The sequence below is a fragment of the Natator depressus genome, chromosome 3 (genome assembly GCF_965152275.1).
Source record: "Natator depressus isolate rNatDep1 chromosome 3, rNatDep2.hap1, whole genome shotgun sequence".
Classification (NCBI taxonomy): Eukaryota; Metazoa; Chordata; order Testudines; family Cheloniidae; genus Natator; species Natator depressus.
In genome coordinates, this window is record NC_134236.1 from 167,534,857 (window position 1) to 167,546,665 (window position 11,809).

Below are 11,809 nucleotides of genomic sequence, written 5' to 3' on the forward strand. Positions count from 1 at the left end.
GGGCAGACTTTCATCATTAAAGCTGGACCTACACAGAGCTCTGAAAATTGTCTGAGGGGGTGGAGCAAAGGTGAAACCAAGAAGTCCCAGGGAGTGGAAAGGACTGTGTGGGCGGAGTTGGGGGTGGGGGGCATGGAAAAGCATTCTGAATGTGCGGCAGGGGAGAGCAGGCCTGGATCTGCTCAGTCTGCAGCATTATTAAGGACTTCAGCATCTGCGTTTGCTCCTCCGTGACTTTAATCATCTGCTCACTAGCGTCCTTAACAAACTCCTGATTTTCTTTTCTGTCCTGCCTTTTGGCTTCCCACCACTCCAAAGCAGAGAAAAGGGAACGCAAGGAGAAGTGCAGGACCTCCTGGAACATGTCGTCTTCGCTCTGTCTTGGGGACTTTCTTATGTGGCGGAGATGCTCGGCCAGTGTGTGTGTGTGGAGCGGTGTTCCTGAAGGCCATATCTGCCAAGGCACAAGGAACAATGCACAGAAGCATGATTGTTAAATTCACGCACAGCATTGAAACATTACATTAAAATACACCTTTTGCAACATACGCTCACTTTCTCACTGATCCTTGGCAAGCACACATCTCTGCGAACACCCAAAGCATGGTGAGTGGGGGCAGGGATGCTGCACATGGGGAAAAGACCACTCATTCTGCAAGGGTTGTGATGCAGCTGACTAGGGGAAAAAATATAAAATTCTCCCACGCTTTTCCACAGGCAGGGGTCATTCTAGCAGATATCTCACTGCTATGGGTAAGCAGGGAAACGCTTGTGCCTTCCGCCCTGGTCCCTGTGCTGCTTGTCTGTGTGCCGCTTTGGTCCCTACACAAGTGATTGCCGAATGGTGTGGGAGAGTTTCCTACAATGGGGGAAGGAACAAAGCAGCTCTGCCACGGTACCGTCAGCAGAGGATTATTGAGTACTTTCAGGAAACTTTCCTGGAGAGCTCTCTGGAGGATTCCCATGAGATCTCAGCATTCATCAACATCCTGTTCCGCCACAGTGATTAGCTACACAGGGAAATGTCCAGCTCACAGAAACACAGCTAACCTCCCACATTTCTATACCCTGAACCTACCTTCGCACTACACAAACCAAGCCACTTACCAGGCATCTCTTCTCCTGCTTCTTGCTTGCTGGAGAGCAACTGCTGAGACTGGCTAGATGCCTCTGGAGTGGTGAACAGTTCCTGGCTGCCTGCCTCACTGGCAGACCCCCCCTGGGAGTTCCACATGATCATCTAACTCCACCAGGAGCGGCGAGTTGTATGGGCCCGTGGCACCTGTACTCCATCAATATGAGAGCACAGGGCCCTGGCTCCACCAAAGTTCACAGCTGGGTCTCTCCCCCGGCCCCGCCTGCCGCCCCCGTGCGCCTCCCCTGGAGCATCCCCTCTGGCCCCGCCTGCCGCCCCCGAGAAATTTAAAAGGGCCCGGGGCCCCCACTGCCACCACTGGCAGTGGGACAGGGCTAAGGCAGCTTCCTGCCCACCCACTTGCTCACCTGCTCGCCTGCCTGCTGTGCTTCCAGAAGCAGCTGGCACATCCCTGCAGCTCCTGGGGGTGGGGGGCTTGTCTCCGAGCATGCCCCCGCCCTGAGCTGCGGCCAATGGGAGCTGTGGGGATGGTGCCTGTGGGTAGCAGTGCATGGAGACTCCTCCAGCCCCCAGCCTAGGAGCTGCTGCCAGAGGGGGGCGCAGGTCACTTTCGGGAGCTTCCCGAGGTAAGCACTGCACCCCTCACCCTCTCCTGCACCCCTGCCCCAGCCCAGATCCTGCCCCTAAACTCCCTCCCAGAGCCCGCACCCCACACCCCCTCCTGCACCGCAACCCCCTGCCCCAGCCCAGACCCCGCACCCAAACTCCCTCCCAGAGCCCATCCCCTGCACCCCATCCTTAGGGTGACCAGATGTCCCGATTTTATAGGGACTGTCCTGATATTTGGGGCATTGTCTTATATAGGTGCCAATTACCCCCCACCTCCTGTCCCAATTTTTCACCCTTGGTATCTGGTCACATACCCATCCCGCACCCCAACCGCCTGCCCCAGCCCAGACCCTGCACTCAAACTCACTCCCAGAGCCTGCCCCCTGCACCCCAACCCCTTGCCCCAGCCCAGAGCCCGCACCCTGCACCCAAACTCCCTCCCAGAGCCTTAGGCAGGTGGGAGGGGGGACGGGACTTGGACCCGTTCTGGGCACCACCAAAAATTATACAAACCTGCTGCCCCTGAACTCCGCTTCTTCATCAATGACTTTGTTCTCCAGGGTAGGTTGTCTTTCCAGTGTCTAGGCCCACCGAAGTATCCATGGGGCTCTTGGTGATGGAGGTGGGGTCGCTACCGAGGATACCATCCAGCTCCTTATAGAACGGGCAGGTCTTAGGTGCAGCACTGGAGTGATGGTTTGGCTCCCTCACCTTATGGTCCGCCTGCCTCGGCTCCTTTATCTTTGCTCTGCACTGCTGTGTGTCCCGATCATAGCCCTTTTCACACAAGCCTCGAGAAATCTGCCCATAGGTATCAAAATTCATACGGCTTAAGCACAACTGGGACTGCACAGCCTCCTCTCCCCATAATCTGAGCAGATCCAACAGCTCTGCAGTGGTCCAAGCGAGAGAGCGTTTGCTGCGATAACCTGCCATGGGCACATGGGAAGATGCAATGAGACCTCTCCAGGCTGAGCAAACAGGAAACGGAATTTCAAAAATTCCCAGCGCTTCTAAGGCGGGGGGGGGGGGGTGGATGGTTGTTTTCCTGGCTGCAGGGCAGTGGAGTCCAAACTGCTGACCAGAGCGGTCACGATGGGCATTGTGGGACACCTCCTGGAGGCCAGTTAAAGCGGTAAAATCAAGCATGGTGTCTACACTGCCACTTTCAGCACTAAAACTTTAGTCGTTCAGGGGTGTGAAAAAGCACCCCCTGAGCGACAAAAGTGTTAGTGCTGAAAAGCGCCAATATAGACAGCATTTTATCATGGGGAGTCGTGCTCACGGCGATAAAGCTACTACCCCTCATTTGGGGTGGTTACTTTTTATCGCTGTGAGAGCTCTTCCCCCAGCAATAAAGCATGTCTATGCTGCCCATGTCACGGCGCTGCCACGGCCGCACTGTAACACGGGCAGTGTAGACATACCCTTAACCTCTCCTTGGGGTGGTTATATTTTATTGCCAAAACGGCATTTTTGCCACCAAATGTCGCATTGCAGTATGTACGCACTCACTGTTTTGTCGACAAAAGCTGCCTTTTGTAGACAAAACTTTGTAGTGCAGATAAGGCCTAACTCAAAGTGTCACAGCTAAATACCAGAGTTGGACAGATTGTTTAGCATAGGTAGTTAACACATTGCAAGGGCCCATTCAAAGTGAATTGGCCTGTTAACACCCCTCCCGTGGGAGGGAAGGAAAAGTGGGGAGAAGGCAGGCAGCTGGGAGGGTTGTTAGTGCCTTATACATTCTTATAATAAGCCATAAATCCAGTGTGTCTATTCAGGCCATGATTTTTAGTAGTTAGCAAAGTTATGAATTTAAAACTCATCCTTCTTGCTAAGCATTTATAGGGGTCTCATCACTGTCCTGGTGGCAGGATAGACCCTTTTTATATACAGGAAATGGTTGTTTTCGCTGTCCCACTAGAGAATCCATCTAATCCAACGTATGGCGGTGCAGGAAGGAGTGTGTTAAGGATTGTGATCCTGTTTCCCCTTCCTCTTTTCACTCCCCCTCCTAGTCCTTAAAAAATGTAATTGTAGAAATGGGGCTCAGTCCAAACTCCGGATCTGAGCACCCCCTAAATCCCTGTCCCCCTTCAGAGCGGGAGCTGAGTTTTCTCTCTAAGGAGCTGAACTAAACCCTCCCGTCCAGCCCCCTCTGACATGTTCTCTCTTTACTCGGTAGTTAGTGGGTGGGGAAGTTTGGCTCCCATCGCCAAGGAATCGCTTTCCGGTGCGGGTGTAGCCTTCAGTTCTTCTTTCCCAAATTGCCCCCCGGTGCTAGGGTATCTATCGCTCGGAGTATCGCTCTCACACGCTCGCCGAGGCGTGCGGGGGAAGGGAGCTCTGGCCTCCCCCCGCCTGGCTGTGCTCCGCAGCCCCTCTCGCTTCCCCACGCAGACACCCTTGCGGTTTCGCAGCTAGTTCCCTCCTAAGTTTCAAAGGGCGCCACGTGACTTCCATGAAATTGACAAGCGAGAGCTGCCGCCGCCGCCGCCGCCGTGAGTGCGGGACTCCCAGGCTCTGCCTCCCGGAGGCTGCGGCAGCGGCCGGATCCGGGCAGAGGGGGCGGCTCCTCCCCGGGGGCTGGGGAAGCACAGAGAGCGTGCGAGCCGCTGCAGCCAGGTGCTGGCTGCCGGGATGCCCCGGGCCGGAGTTTCCCCCTAGCGAGGCTGGGGACAGGAGTGCGCTGGCAGGGGCCGGGGTGCGCGGAACGTGGCTGCTCTTTGGGCTCCCGCCGCGGCCCCGGCCGCTCAGCAGCTCCCGGGATGTCGCACGGTGTCCCGGCTTCGGGCAGCGTTCTGCAGAGAAGCGCCTCTTCCGATGGGAATCAGCCGCAGGTACCGGGCAGGGGAAGGGGAGGATGAAGGGTGCAGGGCAGCGGCAGCGGTAGTCAGGGTCCGAGTGGCACAGCAGCCGGGGCTTGGGGCGGGACACCAGCCGGGCAGGAGCAGGCTGTGGAGAAGCACTGGAGGGCGTGGGCCGGGATGTCAGAGCAGCCTTTCCCTGCTCTCATCCCATTGCCCTCTCCTGTGCAAAGGTGGCTGATGCCCCTTGTGAGCGCCGAGTGCTTTTCTTCAATTTGGCACCGACTTGCCTCTGGTCCTCTCTCTCTCTTTTAATTTGAGCAATTGCTGCTTATTCTTTATGGACTCCCTGCAAATCACATCACAGGAGGAAATGTTTTCCTCACTACCATAGGTGGCATCCTTCACCCCCACGTTCCTGAGGCTGTAGATCCGGGGTCCAGCATGGGGATCACTTTTGACACGACCATGTCCTGATCTATGGCACAGCTGGAACTGGGTCCCAAATACATAATGCTGAGTCCCCTATAACATAGTGACCACAGTCAGGTGGGAGGTGCAGGCAAAGAAGGCTTTTCTCCTCCTCTTGGCAGGGCAGATTCACAGGATGGCAGCTAGGATCAGGATGTACAGGTAGGAGACAGGATGATCAGAACTGTAGGGCTGCCAGTTTTAGCTGGACATATTCCTGGAGGTTTCATCACATGACATAACCTTTAATTAAAGATTAATCTTTAATTCCTGGAGACTCCAGGACAATCCTGGCGAGTTGGCAACCGTAAGAGAAATGGCTGCTTCCCTGCTTCCCCAGATGAAGAGCAGCATCTCATTGATGCTGGTATTGGTTGTCCTGAGCTTGTCTTGGGACACTAATTCCTGCCTGGAGATGCCTGTGCTGTAATCTCTAAGCCCCTAGGGAAGATGCAGAACAGAGTAAGATGCCCTCTTTCCATGGATCTGTAATTACCATGGGCGCTCCTCTTGCCCACTGTAGCCCTTTCTTTCATGAAACCACACACAGACATATGTCTCTCCTGAGCATGTCTGACACATGGGGTGGAATTCATCACTGGTGCGACTCCACAGTGTTACCTCAGAGATTAGTTCAGTTCACGGACTTTATCATAAATCTTCCTTGTAAGAGAGGAAACAGTGGTTAACTTGACGTACTTTGGAATAAACATTGCTAGGAGCAACAGCAGCCACCACTGCCAGCAGCCTTAACACTGTCATTGACATGCTGGGATGAACTCTGTGTCTTTTTTCTAAACCAACATGAAAGGCAATTGATCATGTCCTATTACAGAGCTGTAGGGAAATACTTGCAGCACGCTTGGGGAACTCCTCCCCCTGCTCTCCAATCCCTGCTCACTCTTCTGCAGAATTTGCTGCAGCTTGGTGATGAATGTTCTTTCTCTGGACAATAAAAATCTTATTGTCTTCTAAGTCGAATGTGACTTAGATCTGCAGACAACTGTTGCTGGGCATTGTTAGCTACCACGAAAACTTATTTACTCGATTCCTTTAATATATATAAAATTCTGCTCTAGCCTGAGAGGAAGCAAATGAAATTTCAGACCACATGGAGAATTTTTCAGGTATGCAAGGGAGGGTTAATCATTGGATTTATAATGGAAAGCCTCCTGAAGCCTCCACAAACCATGATCAAGACTCCATAATGAAAACAGAAAGTTATTTTCTAGGTTGTGAGTGGATTTTGTGTGTGAACAATACAAGAAAACATTAATCCAAAACAGGATCTCTTAGTAAGATATTTTATATAGGAGATTTTCCTTTCTAAAAAGCTAAAACATCTGTGATGGTGTAAATTTCAAAGATACTGTGACATGTGTATTATATGCTATTTATGTAATCAACAAGGTTGTTTCTGGAAGACCACATGGTCTACTGGATTAAATGGACATAAACACTATTATTCTGATTGGTAGAGTTAGGGCAAGATACAGGCAGGGGTACTGGAATAATTTTTATAGTGGGGGTGCTGAAAGTGGAAAGAATGTATTTGGTTGTTATTACTACTTCAAGCCAGGGGGTGCTGCTGCACCTTCAGCACCCCTAGTTCTAGCCCCTTGGATGCAGGGTACCGCAGAATCAGGCCTCTCTATTTTTTAGTCCTGGTTGTGCCACTGACTTGCTCAACAACCCCAGCTCCCACTGATGTCAATAGGAGCTACAAATGCTCAGCACTTTTGAAAATCAGGCCACAAATCTCTCCATGCCTCATTTTCCCTGTCTGTGTAATGGAGATAATGCTACTTACGGACCTTTGCAAAGTGCTTTAAGATGTGTGGATGGAGAGGATTATGTAAGAATGAAATATTATTATTATGAAGCACACCAGATTGTTTGCTTATTTTCACTAAAAGTTATTTCCTTGCTTTTTGAATCTCAGTGCACTTTTTAAAAAAACAGCAACAAGATGTGTTTGGTTTGGTTTTTCAGAGTCCTGAAGAGGATGATAGGAAGATAAGACGGAGAGAAAAAAACAGAGTCGCTGCTCAGAGAAGCCGGAAGAAACAAACGCAGAAAGCAGACAAACTCCATGAGGTGAATGGGTACTTCATATGTTGCTGTTGTCTTTTGAGCGTTGTGTGCGGAATTTAACCATACTATGCATTTCTTAAACAGGGATATGAAATGGTTTTTGTACTAATCCAGCATGAGGAAGTATGGGTTTGGTGTAAAAACATATGAATTACCATACTGGACCATGCTGGTGAGCTGTCTAGTCCAATATTTTGCCTACATTGAAACATCTGGAACTTGCCAACAGTGTTAGATCTTTATACTGAACAATTAAGGAATAAGCTTCCCATAGGGGAAGCTTCTCCTAACTCCAGTAAGTCACTGAAGTATGAGGGTTTAGACACTTTATATATATTTTATCCTATCTTAAACTGTGGATGTTTCCATTGTGCATATAAATGTCTGATCCTTTTTGAAATCCTATTAACAAGCCCTCAGCATCAATAATATAATATGGTAGCCCTATTGTCTGTTCAGTTGTAACTCTAACAGGGCAGGCATTGTCTCTTTTCAGTGTTTGTACAGCAGCCAGTACAATGGGGCTTCCGGCTCGACTGGGGCTTTGGGCACCACCATACTATAAATATTTACTACTATGCTACTAATGCCTTTATGTAAGTGATGCAGCTTCAGGGCCCAGTTCAGCACAGAATTATCTCTATCTTCTACATTGTGAAAATAAAATTTATCCACAGAAGACAATTTTTCATGTCTTTTGTTCTTGCAAAACACTGTGAAGTGCAGGAAATACTTGTACTAGGGTCACCATACCTGGGTTCCACGATACCAACTTCTAGAGATGAAATGCCAAATTTCTGAGCTTTTCTTCCCCTGGTGTCTACTACAGAATGCCTCCAAACTCTTCAATAATTCAGTTCAGTTAATTCATTCCCAGAGGCAGTCTCTGCTCAGGTAAGAAGCAGGACTGGAATAACAAGAGTGTGGGTCAGGATTGATGTGGGTGCAATGGCAGAGCTGTGTTTAGAAACCAAAATCGAACCTACCTGCATATTTGATTCTTCATAGTGCTCTTGTGAGCATTAAATTCAAACACATTTTAAAGGGGGAACAATAAAGATAACTTCAGAGGGAAACAGTTTGTTACACTTGCTGGATTGTGGGATATTTGCATTTTCAGATAGGAAAATATGATGAATGATTATTTTCTTGCAATATAAGCACACTGGTCATGGTGGTTGGACAGCCTGTGTTGATCTAGATATGAACTTCTGTGGAAGTTAACCCTGCTAACCCACATTCAGTTGAAAGTGAAAACCAGAGAATAACTGCAGTTGCACTGAAACACTGGTCCCACAGCCTTTTCATGCTGATCAATATCATCTCACTGTATTCCCTCATCCGTCTGTTGTCTCTTGTCTTATATTTAGACTGTAAGCTCTTTGGGGTAGGGACTGTGTTATTGTTCTGTGTCTGTACAGCACCTAGCATAGAGGGGGTACTGGTCCACGAGTGGGATTCCTAGGTGCTACACTAATACAAATAATAATAATAATAAATTAATAATAATACCCCTCTCCCCCAGCATATATACCAGTTCAGTTTATATTACAAGGTCTCTAGCAAGTTACTCAAGTCCCAGAAGAGCGGCAGGTGACAGCAGAAAATGAGGGGCTCACAGATGTTTTCCAATTTTGTAATCATTATTTTATATAGTAAATAATGTAGAAAGAAAGTAGTGCTTAGTTTCGTTCTGAAACATAAATGCAGAATGTAGAGCTCAGTTAGCTGATCTCAGGGCCAGACTTTGGGGTCAGTAGCTTTCATGGCATTACATGGCCAATCTGGGCTTCGCAGCCACACAAGTCATTGTACACCTGAAAGGGAAGAAAAGCCAGGCACAGATTTAGCACTTTGGCAGTTGCCCAACTACTCATGTTTCCCAAAGCAGACCAAGACTCTGCCCAGTCTAACTTAGGTACTTTTCATTTTTTTAGGCAATACAAAACTGCCTTTTGCAGCCTGAAGAGGATGGTGTGGAACTCCTAAACCACCCCATCCCTTCAACCAGTGCAGAGGACATGGTTGGGGAAAGAAGCTGGGTATTCTGGTCACAGCCCACACTCCTGCAATCCCTGGTTCCCAGAATGGTCCCTTTGGGCCATTGCCAGCAAGTAGAACCTAGAGCACCCTTAGGCTACAACAGTTTGTGATGGGGGAACTAGAACAAAATAGATTAGCCCAGGATCAGGAGAATGCAAAAGTGGCTAAATGCTAGCTTTGCAGTCCCCTCCTGAGTGGGACTACATGCTTCGTGGCCACAGCTCAGGATCTGGGCCCACAACAGTAGCTCAGTAAGAACATGGATAATAACAGTCGTATTGTTACGAGCATCTGTATTTATTAGGCTAGTTCAGTATTTTGATTCTTACATTAGATTTCAAAACATTAAATAAGCAGAAATAACAATTTATTCTGCTATCGTTTGATTAAAAAAGGTGAAGGCACCGAAAGGAATGTTTTTATTAGCAGTGGGCTTCCTTTTTTCATTCCAGGAATATGAGTGCCTTGAACAAGAAAATACCTCCCTGAAAAGAGAGATTGGGAAGCTAACAGATGAGATGAAACACCTGAGCGAGGTGTTGAAGGACCATGAAAAGATCTGCCCTTTATTGCACTGCTCCATGAACTTTGTGACCATACCCAGGCCTGATGCCCTCACCAGTTGCCTGCCAAGATGAGAGCTCTTCCTTATTGCCTTTAAATGCTGGTTATTGTTGCACGTAAATGGGAGAGATTTAAAGATCCAGCTTCTTTTTTTTTTCACCACAATGCAGGTATATCCTCCCTTTTGCAGAGGGATGGACTTGATCTAATAGGCCTTTACATCTCTAAATCCTCTGAATATCAAAAAGGTCAGTGTGGGAAGAACAAGACTGAGCTACAATTTATTTTCTAGAACCTGTAATACACTGTTTCATGTTCATAAATGGCAAAATATGATACAATCTGCTTTTACAGGATGGAAACTCTGGAGAAAAATAGCAGTCTAGGCTAGGATATGATTTACCCCACACTATGCCAGCTATTATTTCTGAGTTGTTAGGTTGTCATCCATAGTTCTTATATATATAATATCCTGGCTGCTCATTTTTTGTTTACACTCGGGTTTGGCTAATAAAATCAATGTTCTCTTTTTCTCTTTATGGTGTCTCCCACCTTCTTCGATATCCAATGCCTTTTGAACACCTTTACATTTGCTCATTTGTCAAATCCAAAGTCTAATGCTAATCTCCCTGCTTTCAGTGTGCCTTATTATTTGCTTATCACCAGCTTCAGGATGTTTGAAAAGCTTTATTGGCTTCCCTTCTGAAGGTTGTGTAACAATTGAGTGTAGATCATCTTCACTTCCCTAATCACCAGTCCTCAAACCATCAATCCTCAAAGAGTTTTATTCCCATTCTTGCATGACGTGTGTGCCCACTTTCCAGGGAGTAAATGTAGAACAGGCAGTTTGGGGTCCAGATTCATCCCAAGAGCAAAGCCACTGTAGCCAGTGGAATTCTACCAGGGGGAATTCCCTTTGGGTTTTTTTTGTTTTGTGGTTTGTTTGTATGTTTTGTAATTTACTAGTTGCCCTTTTCCCCATTATCCATTACACATCTAGGGCAAGATTCACCAGGGTGACTTTTAGGTGCCTAACTGCCACGTTAGATGCCTAAGCCCAACATTTAGGTGCCACTAGCATTCACCAAATCCCCAAGGTGCCTACATTTTGGCAACAGGTGTGCACAGCTGCCTCAATCCTGCCCCCATCCAGTGTTTAACTTTCACCTAAGCCCCAGCATGATTGATCAACTAGGCATTCCCCTGTCTATGTTGCCTTTGGGGCCTGATCCCATAGGTGTACTGATAGCATGCCTAAACCTGCACAAAAGATGCCAGAGGAGATGGTGGTGGTGTCCCCCTTTTGCCCAATAGCCCAGTGGTTAGAGCACTCACCCAGGATGTGGGAGACCTAGGTTCAAATCACTGCTGTACTGCCTCCTGTCTCCACAGGGAAGTTGGTGGTATGGTCGGTAGATAAAAGCATGGCTGCAGGATGGAGACCTGCCTGACTTTTCAGCCGCTGAACAACCAGCTGGCTGCAATGTGAGCCTCCTTCCAGCAGGGGATCCCTTGTACTGTCTGACCAGAATTACACGTATCTAGGACAGGGCACTGCTTGGAAGGGAGTTGGCTGCTGAGGACTAAGAGGCCTAGAGCTGAAGCTGCCTGATGCCCAGGTTTTCCCAGACGTGACCTCTTTTTTGGTAGCCCACCCTCCATCCGGGCACATTTTTCAAATAAGAGGCAATGTCTAGGATTTTTCGTTGCGGAGCAGACATCGCTGCTCAGAGAGAGCCATCTCCGTGCCCCGATTGGTCTCTCCCCTGCATCCACAGATGCCAGATCCTGCCTTCCCTAGCCCAGCCTGCCAGGTAAGTGGAGCCGCCAAGCAGCTCTCGGCCAGGCCACCTGCCCCACAGCGGGGCCTCAGAGCCTGTCTGGGAGGGGTGACAGGGCCAGGCTTTGGTTCCCTGCCCTACAGAGGGGGGAGGCGCTGACTGACAGGCTGGTGCTGCTCTCAGGCCTGGGCCAGCCTCCCTGCCACTGTGATAGGGAGCATGACGCTACCCCCCACCTCGACAGTGAGGCCTCAGGTACCCCCTCTAACACTTCCCAGGTACTCCTCCCAGTACACACACCCCCCTCCAGCACCCCCAAATACCCACTCCCAGTACACATG

The 11,809-nt window shown here is 48.9% G+C and overlaps 1 protein-coding gene across 1 annotated transcript; it reads left to right on the top strand.

Moving 5' to 3' along the window:
* The first annotated feature begins 4,189 nt into the window (after positions 1 to 4,189).
* BATF3 (basic leucine zipper ATF-like transcription factor 3) lies at positions 4,190 to 10,183 on the top strand. Its single transcript, XM_074947123.1, has 3 exons — positions 4,190 to 4,548; positions 6,979 to 7,083; positions 9,576 to 10,183. Exons 1-3 carry the CDS (start codon positions 4,477 to 4,479, stop codon positions 9,759 to 9,761), a joined length of 363 nt encoding a protein of 120 aa, XP_074803224.1. The 5' UTR covers positions 4,190 to 4,476; the 3' UTR covers positions 9,762 to 10,183.
* The last annotated feature ends 1,626 nt before the right edge of the window (positions 10,184 to 11,809 follow it).